Source organism: Capsicum annuum, unplaced genomic scaffold (assembly GCF_002878395.1).
Source record: "Capsicum annuum cultivar UCD-10X-F1 unplaced genomic scaffold, UCD10Xv1.1 ctg3212, whole genome shotgun sequence".
Classification (NCBI taxonomy): Eukaryota; Viridiplantae; Streptophyta; class Magnoliopsida; order Solanales; family Solanaceae; genus Capsicum; species Capsicum annuum.
The window spans coordinates 56,057-73,016 of record NW_025838806.1 but is presented as its reverse complement, the minus strand read 5'-3'; the positions used below and the strand labels follow the sequence as shown (position 1 = coordinate 73,016).

Here is a 16,960-nt window from a genome sequence, read left to right as displayed (position 1 = left end):
TTTATCGGTTTTTAGTCCTTATCGGTTCGATTCTCGATTTAACCGATAAGAAAATACTCATAAAATAGAAATAGTAATAACTAACATAAAAAAAAATCGAATCTCAGTTGTAACGAAAAATCCTATATGATGTGTTTTAATTAACAAGAATCTTCAAGTTTAAACTAAATGTTGTAAGGAGAATTTAAGAGTTTGTATAACTGAAATAATAAGTTTGTTAATTTATATAAATTAAAGTGAAATTAATATATTATTATTATTATTATTATTGGGTTATCGGTTTACCCAATAACCCAATAAGAAAAAAACAAACCGAATTAATAACCCAATAATTTTTTTATGAAATCATTAAAAAACCGTTAACCCAATAATCCAATAACAATAAATCAAGAATATTTTTATCGATTCGATTTATTAGTTGGTTCAAATTTTGTATATCCCTAATTAGAAATTAAGACTTTGGTGAAAAAATATGAAAACTGATGAAAAAAATAAGGATGAAGAAGAAAATAAATAAAAATTAATTTAAATAAGTACGTATAAAAATAGACTTGACACTTTATTACATCGGCCGCTAAAACTTAATATAGCTTTGTAGAGGAAATTAAATCTACTTTAAAAAAATTGTTGGTGGGTTCTAGAACCCACAAATTTCAGTATCTCAACTGCAAATCGGTCAACGTTCCGGCTGAGTATTTTCCATGTTATTTGAAGCTTCTACTACGTCTCTTTTTCACCGCTCCTTGTGTTACTTTTTTCATTTACATTATTTAAGACCTACTTGTTCTTCAATTTTTCCTTTTTGGGATCATTCGTTTCACTCCTTTTCAGAAAGCAATACCCAAAGTAGCAAACTGGAAATTTTGATGGTACAGTAAGAAAGTTTGGCTCTGCCAAACAATACAGAGGTTAAAGAATTGTTCGAAAGGCAGAAATCATAACCAATGGGGGATTTACCTATAGTTCGATTTGAGGAGAAAATCGCAGAAACAGTGGAGAAAAACCCTGTAGTGGTAGTTATTGGTGAGACTGGTTCTGGTAAAAGTACACAACTTCCACAAATACTTTATCGAAGGGGTTATGCTAAATCTGGGATCATCGCTGTTACTCAGCCTCGCCGTGTTGCTGCTGTTTCTGTTTCTAGGTAACATTAATATCACATTGTTCTTCTCCTCATCATTGTTGTCATCAGCTTAGACTCCCTGAACTTGCCTGGAGTTTTTCAAACTCATCGTGCTTCATAATTTCCTGTAAATAAGATTGCTTCATTTACCTAGTCTCGTTCATGTTTGGATTCGAAATTTGATTATCCAAATTATTGATCAAGCATTTCATTAATTTACTTCTCTTTCCGTGTAGTTCATTATAGTATTATTTGTTGGTACTACTGTTGTGATTCTATATGTTGTTTCTTGTACTTTCATGACTTCTTTTTCTGGATTGATTTGAATAACTGTTTTCATCTTGGCCTGGGGTCTATCGGAAACAACCTCCCTACCTCTTCCTCTCTACCTTTGAGGTAGGGGTAAGGTCTGCGTACACTTTACCTTCCTCATACCTCCACTTTGTGGGATTATACTGGTATATTCTTGTTGTTATTTATGGAATGGGATGTGACCTAGTCTGTGGGAGGATAAGATGGATTGGGTTATAAATCTCGGAAGGATGAAACTGTCTAGGTTATCAATATGCTGAAGGAAATTGCTAACCAGAAGACATTTAATTGAGATGGGAGAAGGGAAACAGTACATATAATAGTAATAATTTAGCTAATCTGAGATTTTCCATTCCCTTGAACAAGAGGGTCTTTGAGGATTATGATAGCAATTGTTTAGTATGTATTAGTAGAGAATTCCTTTGTGTTTGATGAGGGAAATTTGAGATTCATTACATGACTTCACAAGTTTTGTTGTATGAGAATGCTTAAATTGGGGCAAGGGCAGATGAGTACCATTTTTCATAGCCTTTGGAAAGCCAGTTGAGAAAATTGCTACATTAGCCTTGACGTGAATCCTCTCTAAGCTTGAGAAACTGCTACTTAACATCTGTTTTTGTTAGCGGAAACGTGAAATAAGGAACGAGAGAAAGACACAAGATTTAACGTGGTTTGGATCCAAATGATCCTAAATTTATCAGTGAACAACTGCCTTGATATATTAACAAGGAAAGGGAAGAGATCCCAAATAGACCTAAGAGAATTGCTCTATCAACTCTCTGCTTTTACAATGTATTGAACTATGATTTTTGGATGGTTTTACAATGAAGAATGGTCATCCTTTTGTAGATGACAAAACTTGGGCTCCAAGTTCTTGGCCTCTAAGCACAAAATAAGAAAAGGAAAAATAAATACAAAATTTTTCCTCCACAAATTTTGCTTGCTCTCCAAGTTTACTTCCTAGCCAAGTAAATTGGCACATGGAGTTTTCTTCCACATGGATGAGACCCCACAAAACCCAAACCAGCTCTCAGTTTTATATATTTTCTTTGTGCAGTAGTTAGACCAACATTTGGTGTTGTCCTATTGCTTCATACTGTGGCTTAATAATTTTTTTTTTTTTGGTTCTTTCTTTCATAAATCCTTCACTTTTATTGGACAGACGAGTTGCACAGGAGCAAAATGTTCGAATTGGAGAGGAAGTCGGTTATGCCATAAGATTTGAAGATAGAACTTCAGAAAAAACACGTATCAAGTAATTTCTGGCTCTTAATTCTCGTTAATGCCTATTACTACCATTGACACTTTCTATTGATTTTGTTTCTTGATTGCTTTTCAGACATTTAACTGGAAAATTATTTCAAATTGCAGATATCTTACAGATGGAGTACTCCTTCGCGAGAGTCTTTTTGATCCGGAGCTGAATCAGTATTCCGTCATCATATTGGATGAAGCACATGAGAGGAGTTTGAACACGTGAGATCCATTTTCCATGCCCTTCTATGTGTTCATTTCAATTTGACATTTTAGAGATATACCCAACTATTACATTGTTGTAGTCTTTCTTTCATTTTTTATGCTTAGATGGTGTTGGTTATCTCTGTAGATAACTTTTTGCATTATGGGATATCAATCACAGGGATATATTGCTAGGTCTAATGAAAAGATTAATCAAATGGCGTTACTCAAGCTTGAAAGTTTTGATCACATCAGCAACTCTTGATGGTGGAAAGGTATCTAGGTTCTTCTCTGACTGCCCCGTCCTTACTGTACCAGGAGAGTTATTTCCTGTGGAAATAGTACACATCTCGGAGCGTCCTAAAAACTATGTCGAGGCTTCTGTGAAAAAAGCTATTGGTATGAGAACTATGCCATCTCCAGTTTGTTTTATAAGTTTGAATCTTGGTTTTGTTTTTTTATTTCTTCCTTGTTTTGCTTAAATCTGAAATGTTTACCTTTCTTTTTCTGTTTAAAATTGATTGCTTTTCTAAAATCGGTCTGATAATTCATTTTGGTGCGTAGATATTCATGTACGGGAGCCAGAAGGGGACATTTTAATATTCTTGACAGGGCAGGTGAGTTTCTATAGATGTATTTCCTGTCTTATGCTTTTTCTGTATATTGCAGTCCTTCTGTATCTCTCACTAAAAAGTAAATGGCTTAAGATCTAAATCACTATTTCCTGGAAAGTGAAATTGAGAATCTTATTTAGGATGACATAGAGAAGTTGGTACTGAAGTTGGAGGAGAAAGTTCAAAGTTTAGAAGAAGGTTCCTGTATGGATGCCCTAATCCTTCCTCTTCATGGATCCTTGCCACCTGAGATGCAGGCAAGTTATTTTCCTTCTCACATTCCTTACCTTGACATCCTGGATATTCTTGATCTAGTTAGTTCAGATATTAGCTGATCTACTTGTCATTTAAAAAAAAGATATTACCTGATCTTCTGTTGTTTCTGACTTGACCCTTCTGTGTGTACAAGAGATTCCATATTTGAACTTGGTGTTTTACTGAAGGTGAACTAGAATGTCATAGTAGCTGGCTTTCCAGAACCGATGGTGACAGTTGTCTGTGCTGCAATGTTTTCATGTTTGTTTCATTTTTAGCTTTGAACAGCTGCATCTTGATTGAGTCACTCCATTTGATCACCACTTGACAGCAAATAAGTTTTTGTAAGGAAAAAAGATTAATGCAATTGACAGCAAAAAGTTTTTTATTGTTGAAATATGTGATAAGTAATTTGGTTTTAATAGCTGTTGTGTCATAGTTTATATAGCGACTACACAACATAAGTGGAATATGTGGTTGAGTTGAACTTTCTTGGAGAACAAATTTTTATTAGATTAATAATCTTCTTGATAAAACTTCAGATGAGTGTTCTTCTCCTTCTTTTTCTTCAGCCAGATTTTAACTGGTTTACCATGCTGAATACTGGTACCTGCATGATTACTGCTCTTGTAAATTCTATATGCATTCGTCAGTATTTTCCTTTTGTTCTCTCATCACAATTATGTAATGAGCATTTCTCCTTTTACTATTTTTGTTGATGGACAGGTGCGTGTTTTCAGTTCTCCACCTCCAAATTGCAGGAGGTTTATTGTTTCTACAAATATTGCTGAAACTTCCTTGACTGTTGACGGTGTCGTGTAAGTAGATTTGACATTACTCTGCACAATTTTTTGGAGGTTATTCAAGTGTTAGCATATTTTCAGACTGATAAATATCTTTCTGTGACTGTGTGATTCTTAGGGTGCTCAAATTTATATTTCAGGCAAGACCTGCAGTGATTGATCATGCAATAGTTTTGTTTTTAAAATGAAAAAAAGGGGGGATCTTTTGGCCATAAAAATTATTCAATTTTTTCCGGGTATAATTTCTTTATCTGAAAATTGGTGCTTGACCATGAAATTTCCAAATTTTAAAGTTGTATTTCAAATTTGAAAAACAACTTGTAACCTATTTTCCTACATACTTTTCACTTTTGAAGTTGTATTTATGTAAATTCAAGCTTGGAAACATTATTTCAAATATTCTTTGCGGAAAGTATAACCATACACACCTCAATCTTCAATACCGACTCTATAAATTCCAAAAGAAAAGAGAAAAATATTTGGAATCTATGGCCAAACGCCTACTCAGTTAATTGCTAAACTATTGGTTATCTAGAGAACCGATAAAGATTAATGGGTGACATCAATGGGATTTTAATTTTCCTCCTGGTGTTTTAACTTGCGGTCTTGAGCATGAATATGTAGTATATGTTTTCCTGTCAAACGTTTGGGGAGCCGAGTAATGCTTGCATTTGGAGTGCTAGACCATGTACAACGGGTATTTCCAACTACAACATTTACTATAAGTATAAATGTTTCAAATTTTAATTTTACTTTCCCAAGAGTGCTATTTCATATGTGTTTGAATAATATTCAAGTAAGCATCTTCTCAAGGAAATAATAATAATTAGGCGAAACATCTTTCATAACAAAGACCCCTTCAATTGCAAGATAGGTTCTCGCAGGAAGAGTAATCGTAAATAAATCATTTTTTTTGGGGTTATAAATAGTGATGTTCGGACAAGCTTGCATGGACTTTGAATATTCCACCATATATTTGCATCCTTCCACCAAAGGAGTTACTCAATAGATCTGGTTAATAAGGCTCAAGCAGGAGGGAAGAAATTATCTATTTTTTCTTTCTTTCCTCCGTTGGGATTTGAACCCGAGTCTCCTATGATTCTCATTCAAACTTTATCAACCACTATGAACCCTTGGATGCGAATTAGTAATGTGCTTGAGTGCGTTTAATATAAAGTATAAGTGCTTCAAGTTTTAATCTTACTTTCCCTCGAGTGCTATTATATATGTGTCGAATAATATCTGTGAGGAAATATAAGAGAAATATTATTGGATTGTTGTTTCTATGCTATTACGCTAAGACCCTACTATAGACACTACACTAATCCTTTTCCAACTAGGAAACTACTACACAATAATCCTTTCCAGCTAGAACGCTACATTACAATCTTTCTCCAACTAGGACACTACATTGCAATCCTTTTCCAAGTAGGATTCTATTTATTATTTCTGTTCCTACTTTATTTCTAACAATATTCAAGTAACATATTCTCAAGGAAATAATAATAATAATTAGGCTAAACATCTTTCATAACAAAGACCCCTTCAATTACAAGAGTGGTTCTTGCAGAAAGAGTAATTGTAAAGAAATCATCATGTAATTTACTTGCTTTTGTCTTGATGTGTACTTGGGCATGTTTGTTTTTGGGGTTATAAATAGCAGTGTTTGGACAAGCCTGCATGGACGTCGACTATTCCACCATATACTTGCATCCTCTCACCAAAGGAGTTACTCTATAACTCTGGTCAACAAGGCTCAAACAGGAGGGAAGAAATCATCTAACTTTTCCTTTTTTCCCTCCATTGGAATTTTTTGGTGTATACTTGAAGTATCTTGCTTTGGGTATTATTGAGTATGTTAATTTCTAGTATATCTTCTTGTTTTATTACTATTCCTTATCTTATCTTAGATTGCTTTATTTTGAGGGGGGGTCTATCGGAAACAACCTCTCTATCTCATGTTGAGGTAATGGTATGGACTGCATACACTTACCCTCCCTAGACCCCACTTGGTGGGAATATACTGGGTATGTTGTTGTTGTTGTATCCCTCCGTTGGAATTTGAACCCAAATATCCTATGATTTTCATTCAAACTTTATCGACCACTATGGCTCACCCTTGGATGCAAATTGGGAATGTGCTTGAGCGGATATCTGAGGTCTTTCCCTGGTCTTGCAAGAATGCCATCCCCTCTAAGGAAGGCTTCTACCAGTAGTTTGATTGCTTCTTTCTTTTATTCTTTTGAAGATTACTGATGTCAGAACACCCATGTAATTTATTCATGCAACCAACTTAGTTTTAGGTTAAGAAAGTGTTGTATTTCAGAATTGTGGAATTTTTCATGATAGGAAAAGAGCAATATCAAAAAATCTTGCTTATGCTTGTTTAAATTTGTCTCCTTTCTTTTAGATAGGGATGGTGGAATAATTGAATTCAAAAGATCCTGTGAAGTCTCTTTTGGAATAGTTGACTTTCATGAATTAAGAAATTAGTACTATTGTGAAGTCTTAATCATTCTCTTCTTTCCATTTTTAAAAATCAATGGAAGAGGAGAGAATATATCCTTCCTCTAGTTAAAGATTCCACTCATCCTCCCTCCCTTCTTCCCCCAGAGTGGGTTACTAACTGCCAACTAAGGTGTGGGAATTTTTATTTTTTTACCATTTACTCTTTCTATGTAATGGATATTAAATTAATGTTTTCTGCCTTTTCATGCAAAAACCTGATGACAGGTATGTTATTGACTCGGGGTATGTGAAGCAACGACAATATAACCCATCCGCTGGCATGTACTCGTTGGAGGTTGTTCAGATTAGCAAGTAAGTTAACATGTGTAACCTTTTTTTCTCTTTATTTTCTTTCAATTGACCTATTTTTGGGTGCTTAAGAACTGATTCTTTGTTTAAGGTGAAAAGTTGCATTGACAGTTGGAAAATTTAGCTTTATTCCCCTTAGTATGTTGGTCCAGTAGTTGTAAGGTTGCTTGGATGCTTTTGCAGTTAATACCATCTTTAGTCTTTACCCCGTATGGGTTTAGTCACCAGGCAGTTTTTGGATACCTTATTGACTACTTTGTTCTGTCGGCTGGTGAAAAGTGCAAAAACTTAATCTGTGATCTTTGCTTGGTGTTCTATTTTTTTTCTGTCTAATATTTGTTGATATAAATATAGGATTACTTATACTGAAGTGTAAAGTACATGACTTTTTATTTTGTTGATATAACGCACAGGGTTATTTCTACTTCAGTAGAGTATATGTTTGAGCTTTCCACCTATGAATGACTGTAGGGTGCAGGCAAAGCAGCGTGCAGGACGTGCTGGAAGAACACGTCCTGGAAAGTGTTATCGTTTATATCCCTCTATGGTTTACCATGATGACTTTTTGGATGCAACGGTTCCTGAAATACAAAGGTCTTCACTGGCTGGAACTGTGCTTTATTTGAAGTCGTTAGATCTTGCTGATATGGATATTCTCAAATTTGATTTTCTAGACTCTCCTTCCAGTAAGCATCAGTTTCTTGTACCTTATTCTTATTCACCTTATGCTGCAAATCTCCACCTTTGTAAAATGTCTACCTGCTCAATTGTTCATTGTTATGTTGCTTTTGTTGCAGTTGAGTCTTTAGAGGTTGCCTTGAAGCAATTATATTTAGTTGACGCAATTGATAAAAATGGTTCAATCACAAGTCTTGGACGAAAGATGGCTGGTAATACTTCTTTATTAATTTATAGGGGAAAGGACATAAATAACGCTTCAGATGGAACTATTGACACAAAAATGACTATTGAATTTTAATTTCATTTTCTAGCCATTTGCTGACAGTTTTATACAATACTGATACAATTCTGTACAATAAAGATACAATTTTTATATGTATCTTATACATAAATATTATGAGAAGTATAAGAGAAAGAATATTATTTGAATTGTTGTTACTATTATTACATTGAGGCTCTATTTATAGACACAATATTCCAATCCTTTTCCTAATAGGACACTACATTACAATCTTTTTTCAAGGATGATTCTATATTTTATTCCTATTCCTACTCATATTTTAATACTCCCCCTTAAGCTGGTGCATAGAAGGCATATTTACCAAGCTTGTTATGAATGTAACTAATATGAGGATCGGTGAGGGACATGGTGAAGATATCTACAAAAAAATTGATAAGGGCTGCTCTGGACGTCTGGGAGACCTCAATTGAATAGGAATAAACTGAAAAAGTGATCCGAAAAGTAGTAAACATCGTCAGAAAGTCAATTCGTCACTGGAAAATTATCGGAAACTGGGATAAAATGTATAGGTCCTCTCGAAATCAAGAGATGAGTAGATCTTGAACAAGAAAGTCACCGAAGAACTGACCGAAACATGCTTGCGCGCCAGATTATTAGATTTGATGGCTGAAAAGTGGTCACAATCTGAGAAAAAAATTATATGGGTAGGGTCGGATGATGACACGACCCCATTGAAAGAGTTATATGGGTAGGGTCGGAATGATGACACGACCCTATTGAGAAATAAAAATTATATGGGTAAGGTTAGAATGACGACATGACCCCATTGGTACATAGAAATTATATGGGTAGGGTCGAAATGATGAGACAACCCTATTGAAAAAGTGAAATTATATGGGTAGGGTCGGAATTACGGCCCTACTAAAAAAGAGAAATTCTATGGGTAGGGTAGGCATTACGGCACAACCTTATTGAAAAAAAGATTATATGTGTGTAGGGCTGGAATGATGACACGACCCTACGCAAATCAGATTTGAGGAATCACCGTAAAAATGCATGGAACTACGCAAATCAAATATAAAGAGTCAGCAGAGAGACACATGAAAACGCTCAAATTAAACTCTTGAATGGGTGTAAGCGATCGTTGTCAATACAATAACCCAACTTAGGTTGGGGTCGAATCCACAAAGAATGAAAGCACAGAATTCAAAACTCAGGAGTGTTGATAGTCTACTAAAAGGTGATTCGTAATGTGAATGAAATAAGCAAATGTAAAATGGGGGAATTAGTTTGGACGTCTTTATAATGGCAATAACTTCACTTTTAGAGTACTATCTTGGCATTGAAAAATGCTAAGGGTGAAACAATTGGGAATAGGCCTTGGGGTTATGCAATTCTAGGTGTGGGTTCATGCATGGGTACTTGACAATGTATCCAAATTCAGCTAAGAGTTATGGGTAGGCTAGACTTAAAGGTATTGATGCCAATCTTTCAATTACGACACCAAACTTCATAAATGGGTTCTTTCAAATATCTCACAAGTGTTGACAATTTTACATATCTATTGCCTCAATTAACATCCTTATATCTAAGAGATGTCATTAAATTAAATGATTCAAGTTATTGGTTGCATTTTCCTCACCCATATCCCCTCTTTCAAGGATAACATGGGTTCAAGGGTAATTAGGGTTTGCAGCCCCCATTTCTTAATTAAATCATGGAATAAATGCAACACTCATCACAAATAACTAATTAGGAGAATAAATAGCTAACACCCATGCACTAAGCACAACCTATTCAAGCATAACCCCAAGATTTAGAATTATCTACTCATAGATAAAAGGGGTAGAGATATATACCAAAATTATCATTGATTTCATCCATGAGAAATAAAGGGAATGTAGTTCCAAGCTTTGAGTGTCAATAAATCTTCAATGGAAAATCACTAATTCTTCTTTGTGAATCACTCACATGTATTCTTCACTCAAGACTAGTACAATATTGCTCTAAGATGAAAAGATAGGTGGTGAATCTTGAAAATGAGCTAATAAACCCTCTTTTAAGCTTCAATTCTACCTTTGCCAAATATTACAAAAATGCCACCTTGCTCTTGATCTGTTTGAGCAGATGGAGAGCAGGTGGGAAAAATAGATGGAAAGCAGATGCAAAGCAGATGACTCTTTTCTTTCACATTTGATCTCTTGTCGACTTGAATGACTTGCTCATTTTCCCTTTTCAACTTTTACCTACACAAATGAGCATTAAGTAAGAGATTGACATCAAATCGACGGAAAAGCATGATAATTTAGGTTTAAAAGGTGCTAGCAAGTCGTTAAATTGACGACTTATCAACCCCCAAACTTAAACTATTGCTTGTCCTCAAGCAACCAAGAATAATTCTATGAGATAGGGTATTTAACTCAAATCCATCCAAAGAAAAGCTATACTAAAGGAATAAGCTAACAAAGTTCTACAAAGACGTCCCAAACATGTCATGGCAATGAGTAAACCAAAATTTTTCTATAAGCACATGACTATGAAGCAAGGATATAAGTTTGTATCACATGAGCCTTTCAAATCAACAAAACATCTTAAGAGATGACGCAAAATTTTCAACGATTATCTTAATCTTCACAATGCAACTTACCTTACTCATTTACCCAAACCGATAGTAAAACTTCACCCTCTACCCAAAAGTATCGATGCCGCTCATATGCAAGAGCTAGCTCCACACACAAAAGACATTTCAATTCTCAAAGGAGCTTAAATAAAGAAAGAATTCACACTCGCTATCACAAAGAAATTCAAGTACAACGAGTAGACCTATAGGCGTGCCCTTTGTGTTTTTCGCCACTAATGTAGACTTCCTTAATTTGGAATCACCAAGGTCTTGCAGGTCTAGATGAAGGTTTAAGGTGCGGGAAGGAATATATATGGATTAAGTGACTAAAAGACCTCCTTCAACGCAATCGCGTATCCCCTTTTCCCCCAAAATTTTCAAACTATCCAGCTTATTCTCCTTCAAATCATTTCCCATATTTCCTTTACTTTTTGATTAGCATTTACCAAACAATTCAAAGCTACCATTTTTTTGACTTTTTCAAGAGATTTTTTAACTTCAAGCCCTTAGCTCCCTATTTGTCTAATTTCTCTTAAAGATCTATGGGCTAGGCTATTCAACTTTATTCATCAAGCATATCTCTTGTCTTTTAAGCACATGGCTTGATAACCTTACATGCACCCTGCTTGGTTCATTTTACCACATCACATTCATCCCCAAACTTGGAGTTTGAACCACTTTTACGTTATTCTCCCAACTACACAAATCCTCCAAACTCAATATTTTCAATCGTGCGATGCATCAAAGGAGGTAAAGTGCCAAAAGAAATGTTTTCAAAAGGAATTAGGTGTTTTAGCAAGGTTATTGTGAGAAATAATGGAGAAAACTATTATTGAATTGTTGTGTGTTTACATAATTACATCCAATCCCTATTTATAAACACTACATTATAATCCTTTTCTAAGATAGGATTTTATATATAATTCCTATTCCTACTCATATTCTAACACTCCCTCTCAAGCTGGTGCATACAAATCATATGTACCTAGCTTGTTACAAATGTAATTAATATGAGGACCGGTGAGGGACTTCGTGAAGATATCAACAAGTTGATCACTCGATTTCACAAACTTTGTAACAATGTCTCTTGAGTGTATTTTTTCTCTGACAAAGTGACAATCAATTTCTATGTGTTTAGTCCTTTCATTGAACACCGGATTTGATGCGATATGAAGGGCTGCTTGATTATCACACATAAGTTTCATCTTACCAATTTCTGTAAATTTTAGTTCTTTCAACAGTTGTTTGACCCAAACTAGCTCACAGGTTACTACAACCATTGCTCGATATTCTTGCTTCTGTGCTAGATCGAGCTATCACACACTGTTTCTTACTCTTCCAGGACACCAAATTATCTTATACTAAAACACAATATCCAGATGTAAAGCGTCTATCAAAGGGTGATCCTGCCCAATCAACATTTTTATATCCAGTGATATGCTCATGACCTCAATCCTCGAAGAGTAGTCCTTTACTTGGAGCTTACTTTATATATCACAGAATACGAACAAATGCATCCCAATGATTATCACATGGGAAGTTATAAACTGACTTACAACACTTACAGAAAAGGATATGTCAGGTCTAGTCACTGTGAGATAATTCGACTTTCAACCAACTGCCTGTACCTTTCAGGATCACTGAGTGGCTCCCCCTGTCCTGGTAGAAGTTTAGCATTTGGATCCATAGGAGTGTCAATGGGTCTACATCCCATCATTCCTGTCTCCTCAAGAATGTCTAAGGCGTACTTGCATTGAGAAATAACAATATCTGATCTGGACTGAGCAACCTCAGTACCTAGAAAATATTTCAGTCTGCCGAGAAAATTGGGTCAGTCATCGGAAAATTTGTCAGTCGCCGAAAAATTGGATTTGATTGCCGAAAACAGACCAGAATCAAGAAGTAGCTCAAGGGACAACCTTGGAATGAAGGGGCAACCTCACTGGAAAGTGGAATCTTGCCGGAAAAAAAATAAAGTCGCCGGAATTAGGGTTTCGGCAATCGAAATTGGGAAAATAGGGAATTGGTCGAATAGGAATAACTGGGCGACTTCAACAGAAAAAGAACAACTCAAAAATTTGATCGAAAATTGGCTGATGCGCCGACGCGTGATACAGATCTCGCCGGAATTTCAAAACTCTAGCAGGCGCGTGTGGGTGCATGGCTGGTATTTTTTCGGCGGTTTTGGTCGGGGTTTTGTCTCCTGAGCTTTCTGATCCTCTTGGTGGTGTTGTATTTTTCATACAATCCATAGAATAAAAAATGACACAAATCTGTCACCAGAATTGGCGCACGATGACTGAGTTTTCTTTTCAGTTTCTTACCAATGCTCTGATACCATGTGAGAAATAATGGAAAAAAATATTATTGAATTGTTGTGTGTTTACATAATTACATCCAATCCTTATTTATAGACACTACATTATAATCCTTTTTTAAGTATGGTTTTATATACAATTCGTATTCCTACTCATATTCTAACAATTATCATTACCCAAAAAGAAAAGAAAAATAGGCAAAAAGGCTCAAAGGAGGTAACTGGGGAACAATGTTAAGGTGGGAATTTGGCTATGTGACGGGTCAAAAATGGCCTCGGGTCATCCTCCAAACCAAGTTTGCCTAGGATTTTGCTTTGAATACACTTGGGGCAAGTTCTAGACTACAAGTATGTACAAGAATTATTCAAAAATCTCACTGCACATGGCATCATACTCATAGGGCAAAAAGTTAGTCTCCCAACCAATTTGAGCTTAATAATTTACTCCGAGTCAAAGACTCATCCTTGTAAAGAGAGCTAAAAATTGAATTTAATGGTCTCACTCAAAAGAAATCTCAAAAACATCCTTGTTTTTTTTTCAAGGTTTTTTTGAAAATCATTTCATTCTTTGCCCATGACATTTTGAAAGTAGTTTCGAACTTTTGCTTCTTCCTAGTTAACCAAAACGACTGGATACTTCGCCTAAGGATGTCGCCTTGTCATCCATCATGGGTGAATTATCACTCGGTTCGACAAAGAAACTAAACTAAAATAAAAAACAAAAGATCAAAAGTAAGAGAACAAAAATTTGCTCCTTAGGAAAGAACCGAGTTTCGAAGAAAACCCTTGGAGTTTATTGGACACGTATGTACAAAAGGCGACAAAAGCAATGCGCACAATCGGATATCGCATTTATATTAAGCGCATGACACTAACCTCAAAAGGGCAATATTTGACATCATTATCCAAAAAGCAAGCCCCACGAGGGCTAAAGTAAATAAACATAACAAAATGTAAAGTGTAAACAAATATCGAAGTGATAAAATAGAGTATGTCTACACAATCTATCAAACCAAATGCCATAAAATGAAATAATTGGTACCGACCATCAAATGAATCATAAAAATGCCTCCCCTCCAACTAAAAACATTGCATTGTCCCCAATGCGAAAATAAAAGAGAGTAGATGAGGGTAAAGCCTTCTTGTGGAGCACTAGACGATCGGGTCCATGTCGTTGAATGTCATGATCGTACTGTCTCAATAGGAACCTCGTCAGACTGGGCTCCTCTCATTGAGTTTGCTATAAAGGGCAACTCATCATCATGCCGAATGCTAAAACTAGCCCCAACCATCCGTGCATGCTCGTCATCCCTGGATAGTAGCAAAACGACCTCAACCTGTTGGGCCTTAGGTAGTCCCTCTATAAGATCAACCTCGGCCTCATCATCAGTGTGCTCACGACCCTCTCCAAACAAGTCCTCAAATGGGAGTATTGGGCCAGGGAAAAGCAATCTCCGTCTCATCAAGACCGAAAAAAGGTTGTCTGGGGCGAAATTCTGCCCGCAAACTAGCAAGGTCTGCCCTCAAAGATGCTACCCCTCACAATCGTCTCTCGCCTCGAATGTGGCCACTCTCTGCTCTAACTATGATGTTCGGGCACGTAGAGGTGCTATGGCGGCCTGAATAAACCGGGGAATATTAGCCACCAACCTGGTAAAAGTAGCATTGTTTGCCAAAGTCATGGAAGCAACCTTGACAAGCGTCATCGTAGAAGACCGTGCCGATTGTGTGGGCCGAGGTGGTGGTGCGGTGCTTGATGGTGTAGGAACATCAGTAGAATCATGAAGAGTCTCAGAATCTAGTGTAGAATCCGGAGGAACCTCTATCCCCTCTGAGCTCGGCAACCCTTCCGCACCCGAGTCTACCATAACCAAAACTTTCCTCCTAATTCCCGTAGGATCCTTGCAATGTGTGATGATAATGATTTCAGTGCATATAACCCTTCGATCAATCTTAGAGAGTAGCGAGTCTTTGAACTTAAGGCAAAACATAGATATGAGTGCCGGAAAGAGCAATAAAGTGCTCGGTTGCTTTGACATTAACTTCATCATCTGTAAGACCCTGCAAAATTCTCTCGTAGTCTGAGCCTTAGAGCATGTTCAGTAAAGTGTTAATTCGGCCCTAAAAGGTTGAGAAATGTCTTCCCAAGTGACAAGTATTTTGAACCGTGTAGAATTTCCCTAATATCGACTTTTTGTCATGTGGAGAATTGAATAAGCTTACCGTCGATGCCAAATTCGCCCAAATCTGACACTCGGGCAAAGAGTTAGAGCTATTTTAGTGAGATAGTGTGCCACCTGGCACTTTAGCGCGTCGCGGAGCTAGCAAAAATGGCAATCGTCAAAATCCAGTGAGCCTCCACGATTATGGCGCGTCGCACCAAGGCTTAATTTCAGAATTGTCAATTTCCAGTGCACCAACGCGATTCCACCATGTCGCGGGGCCTTTCCAGTTCGCAACCAAGGTGGCAACGTGATTTCCACCGCGTCGCCCCATCAAGCAGTTTCCCGATTGTCCAATTTCCAGTGAGCTGGCGATTATGGCGCGTCGCGCCAGCATGTAAAATCAGGATTTTTCAGTTTAATTCCAGAGGCGAAAAGGGTCATTTTGCTACCCTTATATATACTCCTTAACACGCGATTTGGCCTCATTTTAACCTAGAAATACTAGTTTTCTCTCAAGTTGTTCAAGAACAAGAGCTAGGGTTCCAAAATCAAAACCCTTCGTTCTTCTTCAAGAGAAATCAAGAATCTCTCTAAGAACTTTCAAGAAAGAGTTTCGCTAAGGTATGTAGATGTTGATTCTTGGGTCCTTTTCATCCAAGAAGCTTAAGAACCCTTTTCTAAATTTCAAAGCTCTTATGTTTGTGGGTTTTCATGATTCATGTGAGTTGAAATTGATGTTCATGCTATTATTGAGTTTTGATTCATGTTTGTTTGCAAGTTTTTCAAGCTTTGACCTTAGTATGTGATATTCATGTGATGTTCATGATAAACCCTCTTCAAGTTGCTTGTTAAGTGATGTGTTCTTATCAATTAAGTGAAGAAAATTGTTGAATAAGCAAAGCATGCTCCCCATATGTTTGATAAAATGCTTATGTGAAGGAATTAGAGCCATTATAACATGTTGACTAGAAATCCCCAATTGTGTGCAAGCCCATGCATGTCAAGTGTTTGTTGAAAAGCCTTAGTGAATGAATTGTGACTTGATAGCATGAAATTCCCCAATTATGTGCTCTTTGATACATGCTAAGACTTTAATACATGCCAAGTGTTTGATGTAAGACCTTGTTGAATGGAGTATGATCCAATAGCATGTCCCCCTATGTTATTTCATGTTTAGGATTCATAAATGCTTGAAGTGATTCCTTAGTGATTATGATGGTGAATGATTGTCCATGGTCTTGATTATTCAAGAATGGTTATGTTTTACTTTTATGTTATCGAGTCCTGGGGGTATTTATACCCGACAGTTTGGCTGCAGTCTAGAGCCCGTGTCAGTTTTCTCGATAATCTTAGTCAAGCTATGATTCTCAAAACTCAGTGAGTTATAGAACTCTGTACTCTCAGATAGATACAAAACTTAAGAAATCTCAGTAATCTCCGTAGTCTCAGTATCGCTAGTAATCTAGCCTCAGTTCTGTACTCAGCTCAGATCTAGTAGTATTCAAGTGTTCAGTTCAGTCCTCAGTAGTAGAGTAATCTATCCCGAGCTAAGTA

The 16,960-nt window shown here is 36.5% G+C and overlaps 1 protein-coding gene and 1 long non-coding RNA gene across 6 annotated transcripts in view; one reads left to right on the top strand and one right to left on the bottom strand.

The window, feature by feature from the left end:
- The first annotated feature begins 575 nt into the window (after nucleotides 1–575).
- Nucleotides 576–16,960, top strand: part of LOC107847326 (probable pre-mRNA-splicing factor ATP-dependent RNA helicase DEAH4) — a 67,657-nt gene continuing 51,272 nt past the window's right edge. For all 5 annotated transcript variants that reach the window (XM_047403011.1, XM_047403013.1, XM_047403012.1 and 2 more), the window contains exons 1-10: nucleotides 576–1,144; nucleotides 2,598–2,690; nucleotides 2,807–2,911; nucleotides 3,075–3,292; nucleotides 3,458–3,510; nucleotides 3,648–3,764; nucleotides 4,489–4,580; nucleotides 7,299–7,385; nucleotides 7,854–8,068; nucleotides 8,180–8,272. In XM_047403011.1, coding sequence (XP_047258967.1) covers nucleotides 945–1,144; nucleotides 2,598–2,690; nucleotides 2,807–2,911; nucleotides 3,075–3,292; nucleotides 3,458–3,510; nucleotides 3,648–3,764; nucleotides 4,489–4,580; nucleotides 7,299–7,385; nucleotides 7,854–8,068; nucleotides 8,180–8,272 — 1,273 coding nt within the window. In that variant the 5' untranslated portion in view covers nucleotides 576–944. The remainder of the gene's footprint in view (nucleotides 1,145–2,597; nucleotides 2,691–2,806; nucleotides 2,912–3,074; nucleotides 3,293–3,457; nucleotides 3,511–3,647; nucleotides 3,765–4,488; nucleotides 4,581–7,298; nucleotides 7,386–7,853; nucleotides 8,069–8,179; nucleotides 8,273–16,960) is intronic.
- Nucleotides 808–2,591, bottom strand: LOC124891200. Its single transcript, XR_007049579.1, has 2 exons — nucleotides 1,952–2,591; nucleotides 808–1,248 (listed from the first exon to the last, which is right to left on the bottom strand). It is a non-coding gene; the product is annotated as an uncharacterized LOC124891200 (long non-coding RNA).